The sequence below is a fragment of the Callorhinchus milii genome, unplaced genomic scaffold (genome assembly GCF_018977255.1).
Source record: "Callorhinchus milii isolate IMCB2004 unplaced genomic scaffold, IMCB_Cmil_1.0 Scaffold3, whole genome shotgun sequence".
Taxonomy (NCBI): domain Eukaryota; kingdom Metazoa; phylum Chordata; class Chondrichthyes; order Chimaeriformes; family Callorhinchidae; genus Callorhinchus; species Callorhinchus milii.
The window spans coordinates 82607510-82624543 of record NW_024704744.1 but is presented as its reverse complement, the minus strand read 5'-3'; the positions used below and the strand labels follow the sequence as shown (position 1 = coordinate 82624543).

Sequence of the window (17034 nt, the reverse complement as noted above, 5' to 3'; positions counted from 1 at the left end):
TCTGTGAAGCGCTTTGAGACGTCTTGAAGACATGATCAAGCTCTAGATCAAATGCAGAATATACTGTAAAGTGAATTGACTGTATATTTTGCGGGCAGCATGTCAAATGGAAGTACTGTAGTATTATTATAAGGGTGGGGGCGGGAATGGTGGTGTATAAAACTCCCTGTATAAGAAACCAGTCAAACGCTTATAACTAAATTGAATGGGTGGTAGGGTGGGTGAAATCCGAAACACTACAACAATCCTCAAGACCACTCCTGATCCTACGAGTGCCTGGAAAGCTAAACCTCCTCCTGGGAAGTTAAAAAGCCATCGCGGAACAAAGTTGCAGATGGGAATTGCGGTGTTAAGTTAGATGGAGCATTGAAAGAATAGAATGAATAAAGATGTCCCACATTTAAACCCCGATGTGTGTAGTGTAGCTGAGGAAGTAACAATGCAGCTGCTTGTGTTTCCTGTGCACGCCCATCCTATGCAAAACAGCACAGGGCCCTCCTCTACCAGTCTGGGCTTCGCTCGCTTTATTAATGTAACGCCCTCTCCACCAGACAGACAGTTAATCTGGTCACATTTTTTGCAGCAGCTGCCTGGGAGCAGCGTGACGCAGTCTCTCTCTCCCTCTCCTTCCCTCTCTCTCTCTCTCTCTTTCCACGTGACTTCTCGGGACTTTCCAAGTTTACTTTTCTTTTTCGCAAACAACTCAAGTTATTGCGTTACGGTTACATTGCAGCAGATTCCCTGCAATGCCCCAGACATAAAAACGGTGTTTTAACAGCAACGAGTAACCAAACACAAATGAAAAGGTAAAGGTCAGGCTTTGAAAATCATCTGCTTTCAGGATAGTGTAAGAGTGGAACTCGCGTTTCTTTTAAACGTAGTGAGCTGGGATATCTGTCTAAAGGGAGAGGGAGAGGGGAAAAAACAATGCAAAATTACATTTGTAAAGCGCCTTTCGCGTCGGAAGGACATCAACAAGACGCTGAACAGTCAGGGGTTAGGGATTAGAACCTGAGCCGGTGGGTGGTGGTGGGGCGGTGCAGTGAGGGTAGGAGGGCGGCTGAAGGCAAGGTCGAAGGGGAAGATCTTGAGACGTGCCTTAAGGGAGGGAGTGAGAGGCAAAGGGAATGGGTTGGAGTTCCAGAGGGTGGGGGCAGAAAGGCTGAAGGCCTGACCAACGATGGTGGGGCAAAGAGACCGTGTGGGGGACGTGGAACAGGCCAGAGTCTGCTGAGCGGAGGGGGCGGACAGGTTGATAAGGGGTGAGCAGGTCAGAGAGGTAGGAGGGGGCAAGGCCATGGAGGGCCTTGAAGGTGAGGATGAGGACTTTGAACTCTATCTTCTGGGGGATGGGGAGCCAGTGGAGCCCAGGTGAGGATGGGGGTAATGGGGTCACGGAGCCTGGTGCAGGAGAGGACACGAGCTGCGGAGTTCTGGATGATCTGCAGCTTGTGCCGGGAAGAGATGGGAAGCCAACAAGCAGGGAGTTGGGAGTAGTGTTTCAGCGGCCTGAGGGTTGAGGCAGTGATGGAGTCGGGCAATGTTGCAGCAGGGAAAGGGAGAAGAGTGATAATAATAATAATCTTTGCATTTGCAATAACGCCTTATCACGTCTTCGAGATGTTTCAAAGCGCTTCACAGAATATACTGTAAAGTGAATTGACTGTATGTTTTGGGGCAAAATGCAGCAGCCAATTGTGCACAGCAGTGTCCCACAAAGAGTCATGGATTGAAATGATCGATTTATTATTACTATTAATTTTTAGGATACATTTTAGGATAAATTTATTAAGGTGCCATTGCACTGAGCACCGAGCCCCCAACTTTAATGTCCAACCGAACAGGCAGGCGAGTCCTCAGTTTAGCGTCACATCTGAAGGACAGTACCTCCAAATACAAGATGCCCCTCGGATTGTATTGCCAAGGGGATGTGAATTCAAGATCCGACAACTCACATGCTTAATTAGATCTATTGAAACATTGCGCTTCATGAAGGTTGAGCTTCTATTGCTACTTTCTTAATGCAAACTGTGATGTTGTCACATTCCCATTTAGCTTTATGTGTAGCCTGTCATATGCTCTTTGTTGTGAAATTTATATTTCTAACCAAGTGAAATTTGTGTGTGTTTGACATCCGACACACACTGCCGCTGCTCTGTTTCTGCACATGTAGTATTCCTATTGTTCCAGTCAGAAATGATTCCAGGGCAGGTTAAGAGAAAGTTAAATTTGAATAAAGTACTTTTTGGGCTCTAATAAACTGTGTATTATGTCTTAGGAGTTATCTACAGTACTGAGACCAGCCTTGCTTCCTGTCAGGTACGATGCCACCTAAATGTGCTGGAAGAAAGAAGCTACCGGTTCCTCTCCCACCCGGCTACGTTTTGAATGATTTTCAGAAAAAGAGTTGGAAACTTGGAAAAATTCTTGGCAGTGGCGGATGTGGGCTGATATATCTCGGTAAGAAAGAATAACATGCTATGTGAATCTTGCACTCGAATGTATCCAAATTACTATTATTATTAATAATAATAATCCTCACATTTAACATTATACCCTACAGGTCAGAAGGATGTTTCAAAACGCCTGAATGGGATTCACCATAAAGCATAGTGACTTTTTGCGCACAACAATGTCCCTCCCACAGCAAGCTGTGAAGCAAATGACCAAATTTACCTACAGTAAATGGATAAAGTTAACAGTCTTGAGTGTAGTAGAGGTTTGTGATAGACTGGGTCACAGCATAAGACCAAAGATCACTGCGGTCTTAAAATCTTCCTTCTCAGACGATAACAAAATCTTGATGCATCCTGTTATTTTAGCCAGAGTTTATTTAGTGATGTGAAGAGAACCCCTTTAGGTGATGAGGGTGTGGAGGTGTTTTCTTCTGACTGAAAAAATGGAAGTTAGAATGTGAATGCACATGTCAATCTGCTTAGCACAAGATGCATTTTCCTGCTTTCTCGTACTCTTATTTTGAGTCACTGGCAATATGTGAAGGATGTGCTTTTCCTCTCTTAGAACAAAATATTTTTATACTTTGGTTTCATTTAAATTAGCCGTAAAATACTTGTAGAATCATATCATTACTTTACTAGTCAGAATCAGCCCAGAGGCTGGCCTAACTGCAGTTAAAACATCAAATCAAAAGGCATAAATAAATAGATAAACATATGTAGAGTGAACTAATGCAAGTATATTTATTACGTACTTTTTTCTTTGCTGTGTGCATCTTGCTGACTGACGTTTCGATCTTGTTTTTTTTTGCTTTACACAAAACAAGCTGAATGTTTTGGAGTTTATTCATGACAAGTTTATTCATGACACCGAATACATCCAGAATATACTGTAAAGTGAATTTTCGCCCAGTATATTTTATGGGCAAAATTCTGTGCTTTTGAATTCCAATATTGAGTCTGCTTTTGGGTATATGACAAGTGATATGAAAAGACGTGTGAAATTTCATCTTTACATGTACCGGAATTAACACTTTTAACAGAAGGCTTTCTTTCTTATCATCTGTAACGTAGACAGTAAGACCTATGGGCAACTCTTAATTGCAATTGGAATGCTTGCTCATTTCTTCACAAAGTGAAGATCAAGACCCTTAATCTCTTTGAGCTTTAAAGCACTTTGAAACATCCTCCCACTGCGAAGGCCGCTATATAAATGTAAATTATATTGTACCTAATGGATGACCAGGCCATGCTCCCAGATAGATTCATGAAATCAGATCGAAGAGTTTTATCCATCCCAGGCTATCAACCTTCAAGCAGCAAATACAATACTGATGCCTTTCCCTGTTAATGTTTCTGACTGTGTTTTCTATTTAACTTTCTCACCAGCTGCTCCTGCTACAGAGAGGGCTGTTTGTGATGATGCTGTACACGTCATTAAAGTAGTAAGTGCTCGTCCAGAGAATTAACTTTGATTCCGTTCAACATGTACATAAGGAGGACTATATCATTGCACAGGTCAATAGACAAGTTTGTAAATTTGGAACAAGCAACAGTGTTTAACTGAGTGCTTAACTGTGTCAATAGCAGTTTCATTTGCAATATTTCTTAGAATAGGATTCCTTAATAAGGACTTTGAGTCCTACATATGGGGATTTCTTTCAGTAGCTGGAAATGCGTTGCACTTATACGGTTTTCTTAAATTTTTTACCCTGCAGTGAAGTAAGGACCAGCACAAATTCTTCAATCAATTGATAATTATTAATATAACTTAGTAAAGATTATGCAAGTTACAATCAATTAATCAATCAAAAGTAATGCTTACGTCTACTTAGTTCAATTCATAACAAGTTTTAAATTTGTTAAAAATTTGTTTTAAACAAATCTGAGTACCACAGATTTAACGTTCATTGTGTAGCTAACAATAATGTCTTATCATCGACGATGTTGAAACTTTGTGTTCTGTAAACCTGCTTCCACCCAGAATTCTGGGATTGCTTACACACTGACCCGTGGGAACTTAAATCCGACAGGATCTACTTACTGAGCAGAGATCTTGTATGTCAATCAGAATTTTTATTGTGATGTTTTATTAAGGAATCTGGCTTAGAAATACTGTACAGTAAATCTCACTTAAGTCTGATCTGTATAAATTGTATATTCGCCTAAATTGTATATCTGCCCAAGTCCCGTTGAATTTTTTTTCACTCTTGATCGATCTTAGTGAACAGTTCCACGTCAAGTGGAAACATGTTCTCATTGGCATAAAATGGTAAAGCAGCCCTTTTGCAGTAAGCCGATAGTATATTAAATTGGGCTATCCAGAGCAAGGATGACAAAAGAATCCCAAATGTTTACTAGGCTGAGATTAGCTAACTCAGTACAAATTGGTGTTTGAATTTAATCGGTATTTGTATGTTTCATGATCTTGCTTGTCTTTTTTATAGCTTCTGTTTTTCTCGGTGAATACTATATTAAAAAAGTTAATTCTTCCTTTCAGGAATACCATGAAAATGGCCCCTTGTTCACAGAGTTGAAGTTTTATCAGAGGGTAGCAAAATCTGAGCATAGTAGGTATCCGTGAAGAGCGAGAATGTTAATTACAAATTGTATTGGTGGCACAGAGCTTGTGTGAATGAGTAAACCAAGTGATGTCTTCATACATAGTAATTATTTTTTATATATAAACTAGAAGGACTGAATATTCAAGGGTAAAGTGCTATATATCAGCATCATCCTTATTTTGCAGTTAATGAATGAGACAAATAATTACTGTAACATAATTGCAGTCTTACGACAAAGATAACTGGATTAAATAGCACACAGTGAATGGCGGGGCTAATATTGCCATGTTCATTAAAACCAAATTGCAAGTGTTTTTAAAGGTTTATTTTGTACATTTCTTTATCAGTCAGGGATTGGATGAGGAACCACCAGCTGAGTTTCTTGGGAATACCGACTTACTGGGGAACAGGATTAGCTAAATACAAAGAAAAGAGGTGAGGAGGTTTACGTTGTAGTGGAAATAATAATAATAATTATAATCCTTGCATTTGATATAGCGCCTTATCACACCTTCAAGACGTCTCAAAGAGCTTCAATCTGTCCTAATTTGCCCTGTTGTTCTACCGTAAATGCAAACAGTTTAATATTTTGTAACTTATATTTTTCTTCTTCTCCAAACAGTTATAGGTTCATGGTGATGGACAGACTGGGCCAAGATTTACAGAATGTACTTCAACAAAGTGGAAACCGATTCAGTAAAGCAAAGGTTTTGAAGATAAGCATTCAGATGGTAAGTGTGAAACAAATGGTAGTAACTTTTAGTTCATTTATGTCAGCAAAAGGAAGCCAGATCTTTATTGAAATGCAGCTTCCTTTTCACTGCGGGAGTTGCCACCTTTAGAAGAGGATGATAAAGTGAGACAATTGGAATGAAAAAAACAATAAATCAGTTAGCATGTTGTGCAGATGTTAAAAAAACCTTGTATTTGATATAGCGCCTTATCACGTCTTCAAGACGTCTGAAAGTTATTTACAGTTATGTAAGTATGTTACAGCTATTTCAGTTTGTTTTGAAGGCAACCGACATAGTGTCCTTCTGGCTAAATGATAAATATTTGGCATTGGGTAGCATTATACTTAATATATAGTGACTGAAATGTTAAGACCAACCCTCTCGTTGAGGTGTGAGGAATGTACCTCAATGTGTTGCTGCCAGTGCATTGTTGGTTAAACTAATGCAAGCATATTTATTAAGGATTTTTTTTTTTGCTGTGTGCATCTTGCTGACTGACCTTTCAATCTTGTTTTGTTTTACTTTACACAAACCAAGCTGGATGTTTTGGAGTTTATTCATGACAACGAATACATCCACGGTGACATCAAGGCAGCAAACCTCCTTCTGGGCTGTACAAATGACAAAGAGGTATTGTACATTTGTCTCCGCCAATAACACAAGCTATTATGTGCCTTTTTTGCCAATAGAAAGCACTGTTTGGCTGAACAAATATGTAAACGTAAACGGTGAAGCACGTAACACTAGCTCTTGAACACTCTGGATTCGAGAACCTTGACTGGATTTTTCAGAGTGTGGGGGACACTGTGCTATGGACCTGGACCTTTAAACAATTGTCAGTTGAGATTTCAGCAGTCTGCAAGTTTTTAAATGTCTTGAATTGCAATGCCACATTCTCACACAATGCACACCACAACCCTTGGGTTTATAATAATCCTTGCATTTGATTCAGCGCCTTATCAAGTTGTCGAGACTCTTAAAGCACTTCACACGATTTACTGTGAAGTGTGTAGTCTCTAGGCAAAGGTGGCAGCCCAATGTTGCGCGCAGAAATGTGCATTCACCTAAATAGTCAGATGAGACCTCGGTTTAACGTTACATACCCCAGCACTGCACTGGAGTGCCAGCTGAGATTTGGACTCAAGCCCACAACCTTCTGACTCCAAGGCAAGAGCGCTGATAACTGAGCCAAGCTGACACGTGATTTATTCCCATGTTAAAGAGTTGCAGTCAGTGGCAAACTAGCTCCACTAAAGGGCTCGGGATTTTCAGGTAACATGTGGACGCCAATTTGCAGGCGTGGCGGGCTCTGGGCGATAATTGGTTGGTCCAAACTGTAACTCACCGGTTTGTCGGGCTCTGGGGTGGGTGGGGATAAGTATTTGGGAGTGAATCACGGCGACTCTCGGGAACCATTCACCGGGGCACTCGAGAAATTTCATGATTTCCCATCTAGTCACTCCGCCCCTCTTACAGTGATAACGCAGCACTGAGAGAGAGATGTTATGCTGTGCCATCACTACAACAGAGCCAGACTGGCTGGATGGAAAATATATAACCTGGCTCAAAGTAGATGATATGGTTTTTCTTCTTTGTATTATAACACTGTAGTGTGACCCTGTCTGATAGTTTGATAGCATTATTCAGTCTTCATGAAAATGGCTGATTGGACAACAGGGGTACGAGTTGCTGCAAAACACTGGTGTGCAGGATAAGTGGTCTCTGGAGTCTAGTCTCCCATTTGCCTTGTGCTTTTTAGTATTGAATCAGCACAAAATGGCCTTGAACTGATGATGAAAATGCAGCATAATTCCTTGAGATTGGGTAGGTGGTTTCTGAAGAAAGGCGATTCACGCCGCTGCAGTACAAATCTAAACGGTGCAAATTGATTTGGAATATCTGTAGCATAAATCTGCCCTGTCCACTTGCAGCGATCTCAAGAATGGAAGTAATGTCAGGAATCCTAAAGAAGGGAAGTAAGTAAGTGGTAGCTTTTAACTATGCAAAACTTTTGTGTACAGGCTGGTTCAAAATAGTAATGATATGTACCACAGCGCTTAATCACTGAAGGGTAGCTGCCCGTGTCGCCTCTGTATTATCGGGTGACCATTGGCAGTGTGAAGTGCTTTGAGACGTCCTCCCGATGTGAAGGGCGCTATATAAATGCAAATTGTATTGCGTTGTATTTCCCGATTCTTGAGTCACGTTATATAGTTGCGACAGCAAAGGCTTTGGTAATTAAAGGTAGGATGTTTGCAGACTTTACAGAAGGAATCCTTTTTAAACACTGTTTTACATGTGTTCCCAGAGTGTGGCTCGCTGCTGACAGCGATCCGCAGTGTTTACAACCTTTTGAAAACCAATAGCTCTGGCGTAGAACACGAATGTCAGGGGACTTTAAGTTGTCAACTAGGATCCTTTGTTCAATGGGGAAGTGGAGACATCAAAGACTACTTCCAGCCTTCAACCAGGCCTGTATTTACAATGCCAAAGATCCGGGATTGGTATGAAACCCATTAGCTGTCGGGCTGAGTTTTCCCAATAGTATTAGGTGGGGAGCCTTAATTCTATTTGACTTGCCATTACATTTGGTGTTATTTTCAATTTAAGCTATATCATTCAGTAAGGTTAAAAACATCAATGTTGACAGTCCTGAGATTGCGGCCGTTTAATGGCATTGGTTTGAGAAAGTTAAGTCCTCACTGACCTCATCGCTCCTTTCCTCCTTTTGTATGTAATAGAAATTGAAGGATTAGATCCTCCTCCCGGAGCGAAATTGCCTTAATAAACCTTATCAGATTATCAATAACCACTGGGTGAATGTTTTCCCCAGTCTTTCTCTGTAGATTCTCTCTCTCTCTCTCTCTTTCTCGCTCGCTTTGCAATTGAAACACCCCCTGACAGTAGAGCAAGTCAGGGTGCAGCTTGACAAGAGATCGAGGTCTTATTGGTTAATTTTGAGCTGCTCATATGCTAGGAGGTTTTCAGCTTTCGTTTTTTTTTCATCAAGGTCTGTGGGTGTTACAGCCCTTTGAGACTCTTCACCAGCAGTGGGGCAGTCGGGGAAATCACATTATACAACAGAAGCCAGATCAGGGAAGTGTATCCCAGCCTACAGTGAGACTCCCAATAGTACAATTCCATTGATTCAACGTCCAGCAGAATAACTTAAAAGCCTTGAAGCTTCAAGACTTCCACATAATTACAGTCCTGCCCGCTCTTATTCTCATCCAATCATTGGCGGTTAATGGGTTAATTTATTAAGTTAAATAACAAAAATCCTTGTTTTCCCCGTTTACAATACTTGTCCCTTTTTTCACCCAAATCGTTTGAAATGTTTCAGATCTATCTGGCCGATTACGGTCTTGCCTTCAGATACCAACCCAATGGAACCCACAAGGAATATAAAGAAGATCCGAGGAGGTGCCATAACGGGACGATTGAATTCACCAGTATAGACGCTCACAGAGGTGTAGGTAAGAACACCCTCCCCGCAGCCTCCACGCTAGCAAAACGTGCATGAGGTGTCAGCCTGGGCGATGATCGAAGTTGCACGACTTTGCTGCCTGGAAATTGTCACTCAGGCAGCCTAGGTAGAATGATGATTCTGCTGCTCCACACTTGAAAGCTCACAGCTGACCAGGCAGGAAGCGATACCATCCATAACACATTGTGCTGTGCTCCTGCAGCGATGCAACTGCATGATAATGCTGTAAATTATGACATTGTCATCTTGCTATGTGTACATAGCCGAGAGCAATTGATTTTCAGTAGCTTGCTATCCGGGCTCAATCAAATCAATCTCTCCTTCTCTGGAAAGCCCCAGTAATCTTTTTTAAAATAATTAATATTGTTCTCCTCCGCAACTACAACGACGAGAACACGGAACAACTTGCACATTTGCTAGCAAGCATTCACTCGCAGAGTCGTTTGAATGAAAATTCGGCAATTGTTGTGATCAGTGTATTAGCATAAGAGCAGCATTTCTGCTGAATGGTAAAGCAGCCTTCATGCAGGATAATGTCTCGGAGCGCTCTGACAACGATGGGGTCAGACGGCGAACAGGGTAGTGGAAAAGGAAGCAGTTAACCATAGGTGTGGTTGAAGAAGTAAGGCAGGAATTAAAGACAGATAGACAGAGGACGAGATGGAGGGGAGTGGGAGGGGGTTCCAGAGGTTAGGGGTGTAGCTCGATCACCAATGGTGACACATGGGTAGCCTGAGTGGAGGGGATTAGCGTAGGATTGAGGTAGGAGATCAGAGAGATAGGGAAGTGTTAGGGCATGAAAGGATTCATAGGTGAGAGTGAGGACCTTGAAATCGTTCTTCTTGGAGATAGGGAGGACTGAGATGATGGGTGTGCGAAGTTTGGTGCGGTTGAGGTTGGAGGCGGCGGAGATTTGATAAGTTGGAGCTTATGGATGGTGGAGCTAGGGAGACCATGAGTTTACACTTCGAAAAGTCGAGGCAGGAGGTAACAAAGGCAGTATACGTAAAGGTTTTGGGGTACTTGGTGTGAGCTAGGGGGTGGAGGCTTATTGAAAGAAACAGGGTATCTGAAATTGTTTACGCTTTGTTTTCGGGATGTTGCGATTGATTTTATCGAATAATATCTAATAATATTACAATGATAAATAGAATTTTAAAATGTGAGTTTGCTCCAGCAATGTGTAAGATCGAACAGTCTCTTCAGTATTGTCCATTAGATGTGGGCAAGATCCTGGCGATGTTCCTCACAGCATTTCACCTGGATTTTAGGTGTTCCTTTTTGCCGATAACAATTGGGTTTTGTCCTGAAGGAAAAATTCCAATTTTCTATCCGCCCTTTACCTAGGAAACCTTTATCCCATGAATCTGGGATGGATTGGGTTGCAGCTCCTGGAAGTGAAAATGCTGAGTCTGAAAGCAATGCTTCACCCAGTCACCATTCTATCCCATCCTTTTACGGTGGGATTAAATCTCTGCATCTTCTTTACGTCCCCACAAGATGTTGGAGAGAGTCGTTCTGGAGAGCTGGAATGATATTGGGCAAAAATAAATATTTGAGAAGTATTGTACGGTAACCTTTGAACTTTGGAAGCAGCCAGATGGATCACAGTGGTATTTGCTGGGCCTGCACATACCCATTTCCCTTTGATTCTTCCTCTTCCCAGTGTTGGGAATCAACAGGCATCTGATCACAAAGTCTCTGCAGCAGGGGAGCTGAGAGTGTCCTTCAGTGATAATAACAAAAATCCTTGCATTTGTTAGAGCACTTTATCGCGTCTTCGAGACGTCTCAAGACCTTTCTCTTTCACCGTGCCTTCAGCTCCCCACTTGACTCTCTACCCCCTCCTCGCTCCCTCCCTCCCTCCCCTCACCCTGACCATTTCCCCCTTGCTCGGGTCCTGACCCAACTGTACAGCGCCTTGGGACGTCCTCCCGACGTGAAAGGCGCTCTATAAATGGAATCGTGTTGTTGTTGTTCACAGAATAGACTGCAAAGTGAATTGACTATATTTTGTGCAGCCAATTGCACCCACAGTGTCCTGCAAAGAGTCATGGATTGAGTGGCCAATTTATTATTTATTTATTTATTTATTCTGAAGGAATTATTACCCCCGGAAAAGCGAAAAGCCAATCGACTAACAAGCGGGTTCCTAATTACTGCTGGGTAAACAGAGGTGTGTGGAGTAAGGAAACTTGCCCAACATTTCCCCTGCCGAGAATCGAACTCAGATCTCTCGCTTGCGATGCAAGTGCTCTAACCACTGAGCTACAGGAATCTTAATGTGGAGGTTTGAGGCCCTGTTGCTGTCTTTTAAGGTGGATTAATTAATTCATTTATTGGTGCGCTGGTCCAGTGTGTCATTCTGCACGCATTATCAAATGCGTTGCTGCCCGATATGTGTCTCCTGGGATCTCCCTGCGATTCCCAGCCGTGTCTCTCACCCATCCTCATCTCCCTCTGCCCCTAGCTTCCTTTACTTGCATCCTAATAATAATCCCTCCAAAACCAAAAACAATAATAAAAAAAAATTGGTCATTTTCAATCTACGACTGTTTGTGGGACATTGCTGTGCGCAATTGGCTGCCGCGTTCGCCCACAAATATAGTCAATTCACTTTACAGTGTGTTCTGTGAAGCGCTTTGGAATGTCCTCCCAACGTGAAAAGCGCTATATCAAATGCAAGGATTATTATCCCGTAGTGTGTCTCTTTTCCCCCCACTCACCGTCCGAATACAACATTTCAAGAAACTAAATCAATGCAACTTTTATCTGTTTCGCTTGCCATTTGCCACAAACACACTTCAAAAAGAATTCCTCATGAAGTTAACTGTTACATCTGCTTCAGGTACCCTCTTTGCACTGATGAATGTAAGTGATCTGCGGAACATATTGCATAAAAAACCCTGACAGGAATCATGTTAGGAATAAAAGGAAGGGGGAAATCAATGGAGCAGTTTTCCCCATTACAGACTGAACTGTATTAACACATAGACTAGGAAACCTTGTTTAAGGTTTATGTTTGTTGAAAGGCTGTGGACTGGAAAAAAGTATGACATGAAGCAATTGCTGCTATGACACAAAATGGGCTACACCATGTAGATGTGAACTGGAAGTGGCTTGATGTACTCGGGAGTGTGTAATGGGTTGTGACACAAGACATTATTATGAGCCCTGCTGCATACCTCACAGCTTGTATCCTCTCTGTAGCTCTGAAGATGGTTTTGCTACCAGCTAACCAATCGGAAGCTGATTCTGAATCCTGTGGCTGAGGCTGGTTGCACTGTTTAGGAGCTTTCTGTTGCTATTGGGACAACCAAAGTTTATTTTGCTGCAGCAAGAGTTTAATGGTTTTCATTGCCCATCTGAAGGCTTCACTTTTGGATGCATCAAGACAGTCGTACAAGAGGACATCGGTTTAGAGCTGAAAAGGGTAACTTCAAGACAGACACTAGGAAGTATTTATTTTCCCAGCGGGTAATTAATGGAAGGCTGGTTTAGACCAGGATGCTGGACTCATTTTAAAAAATAGACCTTGATGCTGTGATGTGAAAACAATAGGGTGGGTATCCTGGAAGGATGAGATCAGGTGGGCAGAAGGGCCTTCTTCATCTAAACCAAATGTGTCTGTGTGTGTGTTTGATCGTTTATGTGAATCTATGTGTGTTTGTGTGTGTGCATGAGTGTTTATGCATGCATTTGGAGGAAATACTTCAGAATGAACCAATTATGGTCTGCTGTAGTTATTTGGAGAGGGGGGGGGGGGACAATTTTATAAAAGATCGAAGCCTCTTCAACACTCCTGTGTTGATTAGAGTATTTCTCTGGCTTGCATATTAATCCATTTAGCAAGCAGCTATTTTGTAGAAACTTGCTTTTATATTATAATACTATAATTGTTTAACTCCATTTTGTAGTTGGAATAGCAATACCAGTATTAAAAGCATGATGATTTTTGCATGATATGTGCCTCTAATAAAAACCTTTAATTAAAATGCCCCTGTGAAACTCAGCTAATAATGTGTTGACACTGTTCTAGTGTGAAGTGCTTCACAGACACTTCACAGTGAAATTATTTGACCAGAGTGCCACTCGACAGCGTCGCACGCACGGAATCCAGCGTTTTAAAAGATGCTATTATTGCAGCTGACTGACTTCACCAATTAACAAAAACAAAGAAAAGGACATCATCTACTTTGGTTGCACAATGATATTGTGAAGATTCAGGCACTGCAGGTTCCTCGTGTCTGCAGATGTATTTGCTCGCTGCATGGAAACCTATCATTGATGGCCTAAGTATTAATCTGGTGTCATGGTGCTGTCAGCACACAGTAACAGGAGAAGGGCATTGACTTATTATAATAATAAAAAAATCTTGCATTTGATATAGCGCCTTATCACGCCGATTCGGTTGATTTCTCTTCAGAAAAAAGATATTCTTTTACATTTGTGAATTCAGCGTGAGATTTGGCCTTGAGCTGAGCATCTTTAGGAACCGGAGTTGGGGGTTGTGAGGGAGAGAGAGTAGGTGAAGCGGGGAAGGGGGTTGAGGTCGAGATTTCCTCAACACTACTTGTTTTTAACATTGAACATTTGGGGATGAAAGTTCGTAACACTGTTACCTGTGGTGTCAGTGAGGAGGATTTTTGCTTGTGAATTCTGCTTGTACACAAAATGATCTAACCCTGCTCAACAGCTGAAGGAAACTGATCCCTCCCTTCCTCCAGCTGAGAAGTTGGCGCTAGTGGAGGAGTGGGCCGTGTCAGAGTAACCCCCTTCTGTGCTGAAGGTTCTCTAATTCTATGAAAATCCAGAGATACAGGATCAAATAAGACAAGTCAGTGACACCTCTTCTTAATTGCTACTCCTTCCATTCAGCGGTAGAGGATTTTCCTTTTTAAATGGGCACCCCCAGGGGCTGCTATACCTAGAAATAAAGGTCGCTAGCGATATTATCCAGATTGTGGAGATTCCTTTTAATCAGATATTAAAGAGAATTGAGGATGAAGGATAAAGATGAAAACTGCTACCCTTATTGTACGGCACAATGAATAAGTGGATATTCTATCCAGTTTTTAATACATTATTGATGAAGGTCCCTGGATGATACTTTTTATCAAGACATAAGCTGTTTCTCAATGTGTTGCAAGGGGGGGTGGTACAAGGCTGGGGTGTCAGTCTTGCAAAGTTACAGAAGTGCAAATGGAAAAGGGGCCTTGTACTTTCTGATCTTTCCATGTATAACCTGGCCTTCAAACTAAAAATGCATCACCCAGGCCAGGATATATACCAAATCAGTGCAATTAACACTTCTGTTGGTTTGGAGCCAAAGCCAAGCACTGTCAGGGAGATGAGAGGTTTTACACAAGATTTGGACATGTCCATTCTTGTATTGTTAAAGGTAGCACCTTGACATCTACTACTGAAGGTCGGATGGGCATAGTCTGGGACTGTGAGTTTGCAGAGATTCTGATGAGCAGATGGTTGTCTATAAACCTGTGAAGCTGGGTTTTAGCACTCTTGCTAGAGGCAAATAAATGACTTCTTCAGCAAGAACTGAAATAGGAATAGGCCATGCAGCCCATTGGGTTAATAATAACGATAATAATAATAATAATTAATAAAGTGAATTGTCTATGTTTGTGGGTGAAACGCAGTAACCACAGTAGCGCACGGCAGAGTCCCACAAACAGTCGTGGATTGTAATGTGTACTTACTAATGGCATAGTTTCAATAACATTCAGGTTTAGTTCATGTTCACAATTTTAAAAACCATTAACACAGGGCACTTAATTCCATAGTGGCTTTGCTTTTATTTTTGTCTCTTACCCACCCCCACCGTTCATTGTAAAATAGATCGGTGTTTTCTTAATAAACATTTACCTGTATCGTTCAAGGTAATACCTTGACATTCGTTCCCCAATAGATTGATGACCTGTAGAGGACTCTGCTGGAGGGTATTTATTATGCAGAAGAATGAATCCCCTTGAACATAGCTGATCTGATTGAGTCTGGTCTTATAAACTACCACATATATAATTATATATAAAATTACCATATCTTCTATCTTCTATATGTATTATCTTCTTCTATACTAATAAAACAACAATGTCTATCTGCACTTCAAGAAGGATCTCAATAACCAATTGATGTAGAGACATGATTTATACATCATTGAAAAGTTCTTGTATCTGGGAGTGACATGGGCATATTTATTTTCAGGTATCTCCTATTGTTCATGAGTTATTTTCAGTTTTGCGTTTTTCACTGCAGTTATACCTGGTGGTCCCCGAGTCAAAGTGGCGCTGTGGCATTGTGCGTCACAGAGCACCTATGTATGTACACGTACACTGCAGTTACACCTGGTGGCCTCCCCGGCTGACCATGGCGCTGTGGCATCACAAAACAGGCATGTAGCCAAGCGACAGGAACAAAATAAAGAATATAGATGAAGCTAAGCCGCAGCAATAACAAGAAAAGTACATTTTTAAAATGCTGAGTTCTCCCACTGAGTCCTCCCAAAAGGAGACCCCCCCATAGGAGTATAGCTATAGATGAAATGTGTGTGTGTGTCTGTGTGTCAATCTACATTCCATATTTGCAAGCAAAGCTGCAACGGGTACAGCTTGTACAAAATAAAATTGGTCACTCACTCCATGGCTGTTTGTGGGGCGTTTCTGTGCATAACTGGCCACTGCGTTTGCGCACAAAATGGCAACAATTCACTTTACAGTATATCCTGCGAAGCACTTTGAGGCGTCTCAATGATGTCATAAGGCGCTATATCAAATGCAAAGATTATAATAATTATTACTAATATTGTTACCGTGCAATCATCTGGCCTCCTGTTTACCTTCAAGGTTTACCATCAAGATAGAAAGAAGGGACATGAATCTTCCAAAATAAACCTTGCATCACATCAACCAGGCAGAAGGATTCATCCAAATCCTCATTGAAAGTTTTCTTTTCTACGATCAGAGTCCCAACAGAGTGGAATAATTTGCGCTTAATTATTTACCATATTGTGCACTAGCAATGTCGGAATTAAAGCCTCACCTTGACAATTGTATGTATGCGCACCAGATGGTGTAGATTCATTGTATTAGGCAGTTTTCTATAAACCAAACATGTAAATGCCAAAAAAAAAAGCTTGTAGTTTTTCAAAGTGCTGTAATCTGTTGAGACCATTCAGCTGCAGTGATGTGGTAGCCTCCTCCCGATTAGGTGGCTGATTAACACAATGTAATCCTTTTGAGGATTGAGAGGACAGAACAATTTTCCGAAGAAGCACGTTTTCTACTTTGCGGCATTTCGAACTTGTGATTATCTGGAATGTCACTGGGAAATGAGACTTAGTAGTCTAACTTTTTTCAGCAAAGTTTTTATTCCGCATACATATTCAAACAACAGCCTGACTCGCATCTGAATGCCTGGGTCAGACCCCTGGTTTTATTTTGTATGAATATTAAATGGTTAGAATCAATTCCCATTTTGTTTTGCAGCGTTAATGTTAATATTTGTATTGAAAATTAGGTGTGACCTATAATTTTTCCCGCTTTTTAACCAATATCTATCATTTGCAGTATGTTGCCAAATATTGGGGGCAGGAGTGCTGTATCATAATGATTATAGTTATAAGCTCCTTATTAGTTATTGCAAAGGAGAATAAAGAAAGATATGGAATAATTTACAATCAAAGGCATTATTGCAATGATAATATATACATGTATACATATATTTATATATTAAAGTATATATCTATATATGCATACACACTCAGTTTTATTTGGAAA

The 17034-nt window shown here is 41.3% G+C and overlaps 1 protein-coding gene across 5 annotated transcripts in view; it reads left to right on the top strand.

The window, feature by feature from the left end:
• Positions 1 to 17034, top strand: part of LOC103177957 (VRK serine/threonine kinase 2) — a 144147-nt gene that overhangs the window by 96182 nt on the left and 30931 nt on the right. For 3 of the 5 annotated variants that reach the window (XM_007892380.2, XM_007892378.2, XM_007892381.2), the window contains exons 1-8: positions 634 to 806; positions 2279 to 2460; positions 3846 to 3901; positions 4957 to 5026; positions 5368 to 5455; positions 5643 to 5751; positions 6292 to 6384; positions 9098 to 9230. In XM_007892380.2, coding sequence (XP_007890571.2) covers positions 2325 to 2460; positions 3846 to 3901; positions 4957 to 5026; positions 5368 to 5455; positions 5643 to 5751; positions 6292 to 6384; positions 9098 to 9230 — 685 coding nt within the window. In that variant the 5' untranslated portion in view covers positions 634 to 806; positions 2279 to 2324. Of the gene's footprint in view, positions 1 to 633; positions 807 to 2278; positions 2461 to 3845; positions 3902 to 4956; positions 5027 to 5367; positions 5456 to 5642; positions 5752 to 6291; positions 6385 to 9097; positions 9231 to 17034 lie in introns of those variants that run through there. The other 2 variants (XM_007892379.2, XM_042332933.1) reach the window with 2 other exon arrangements.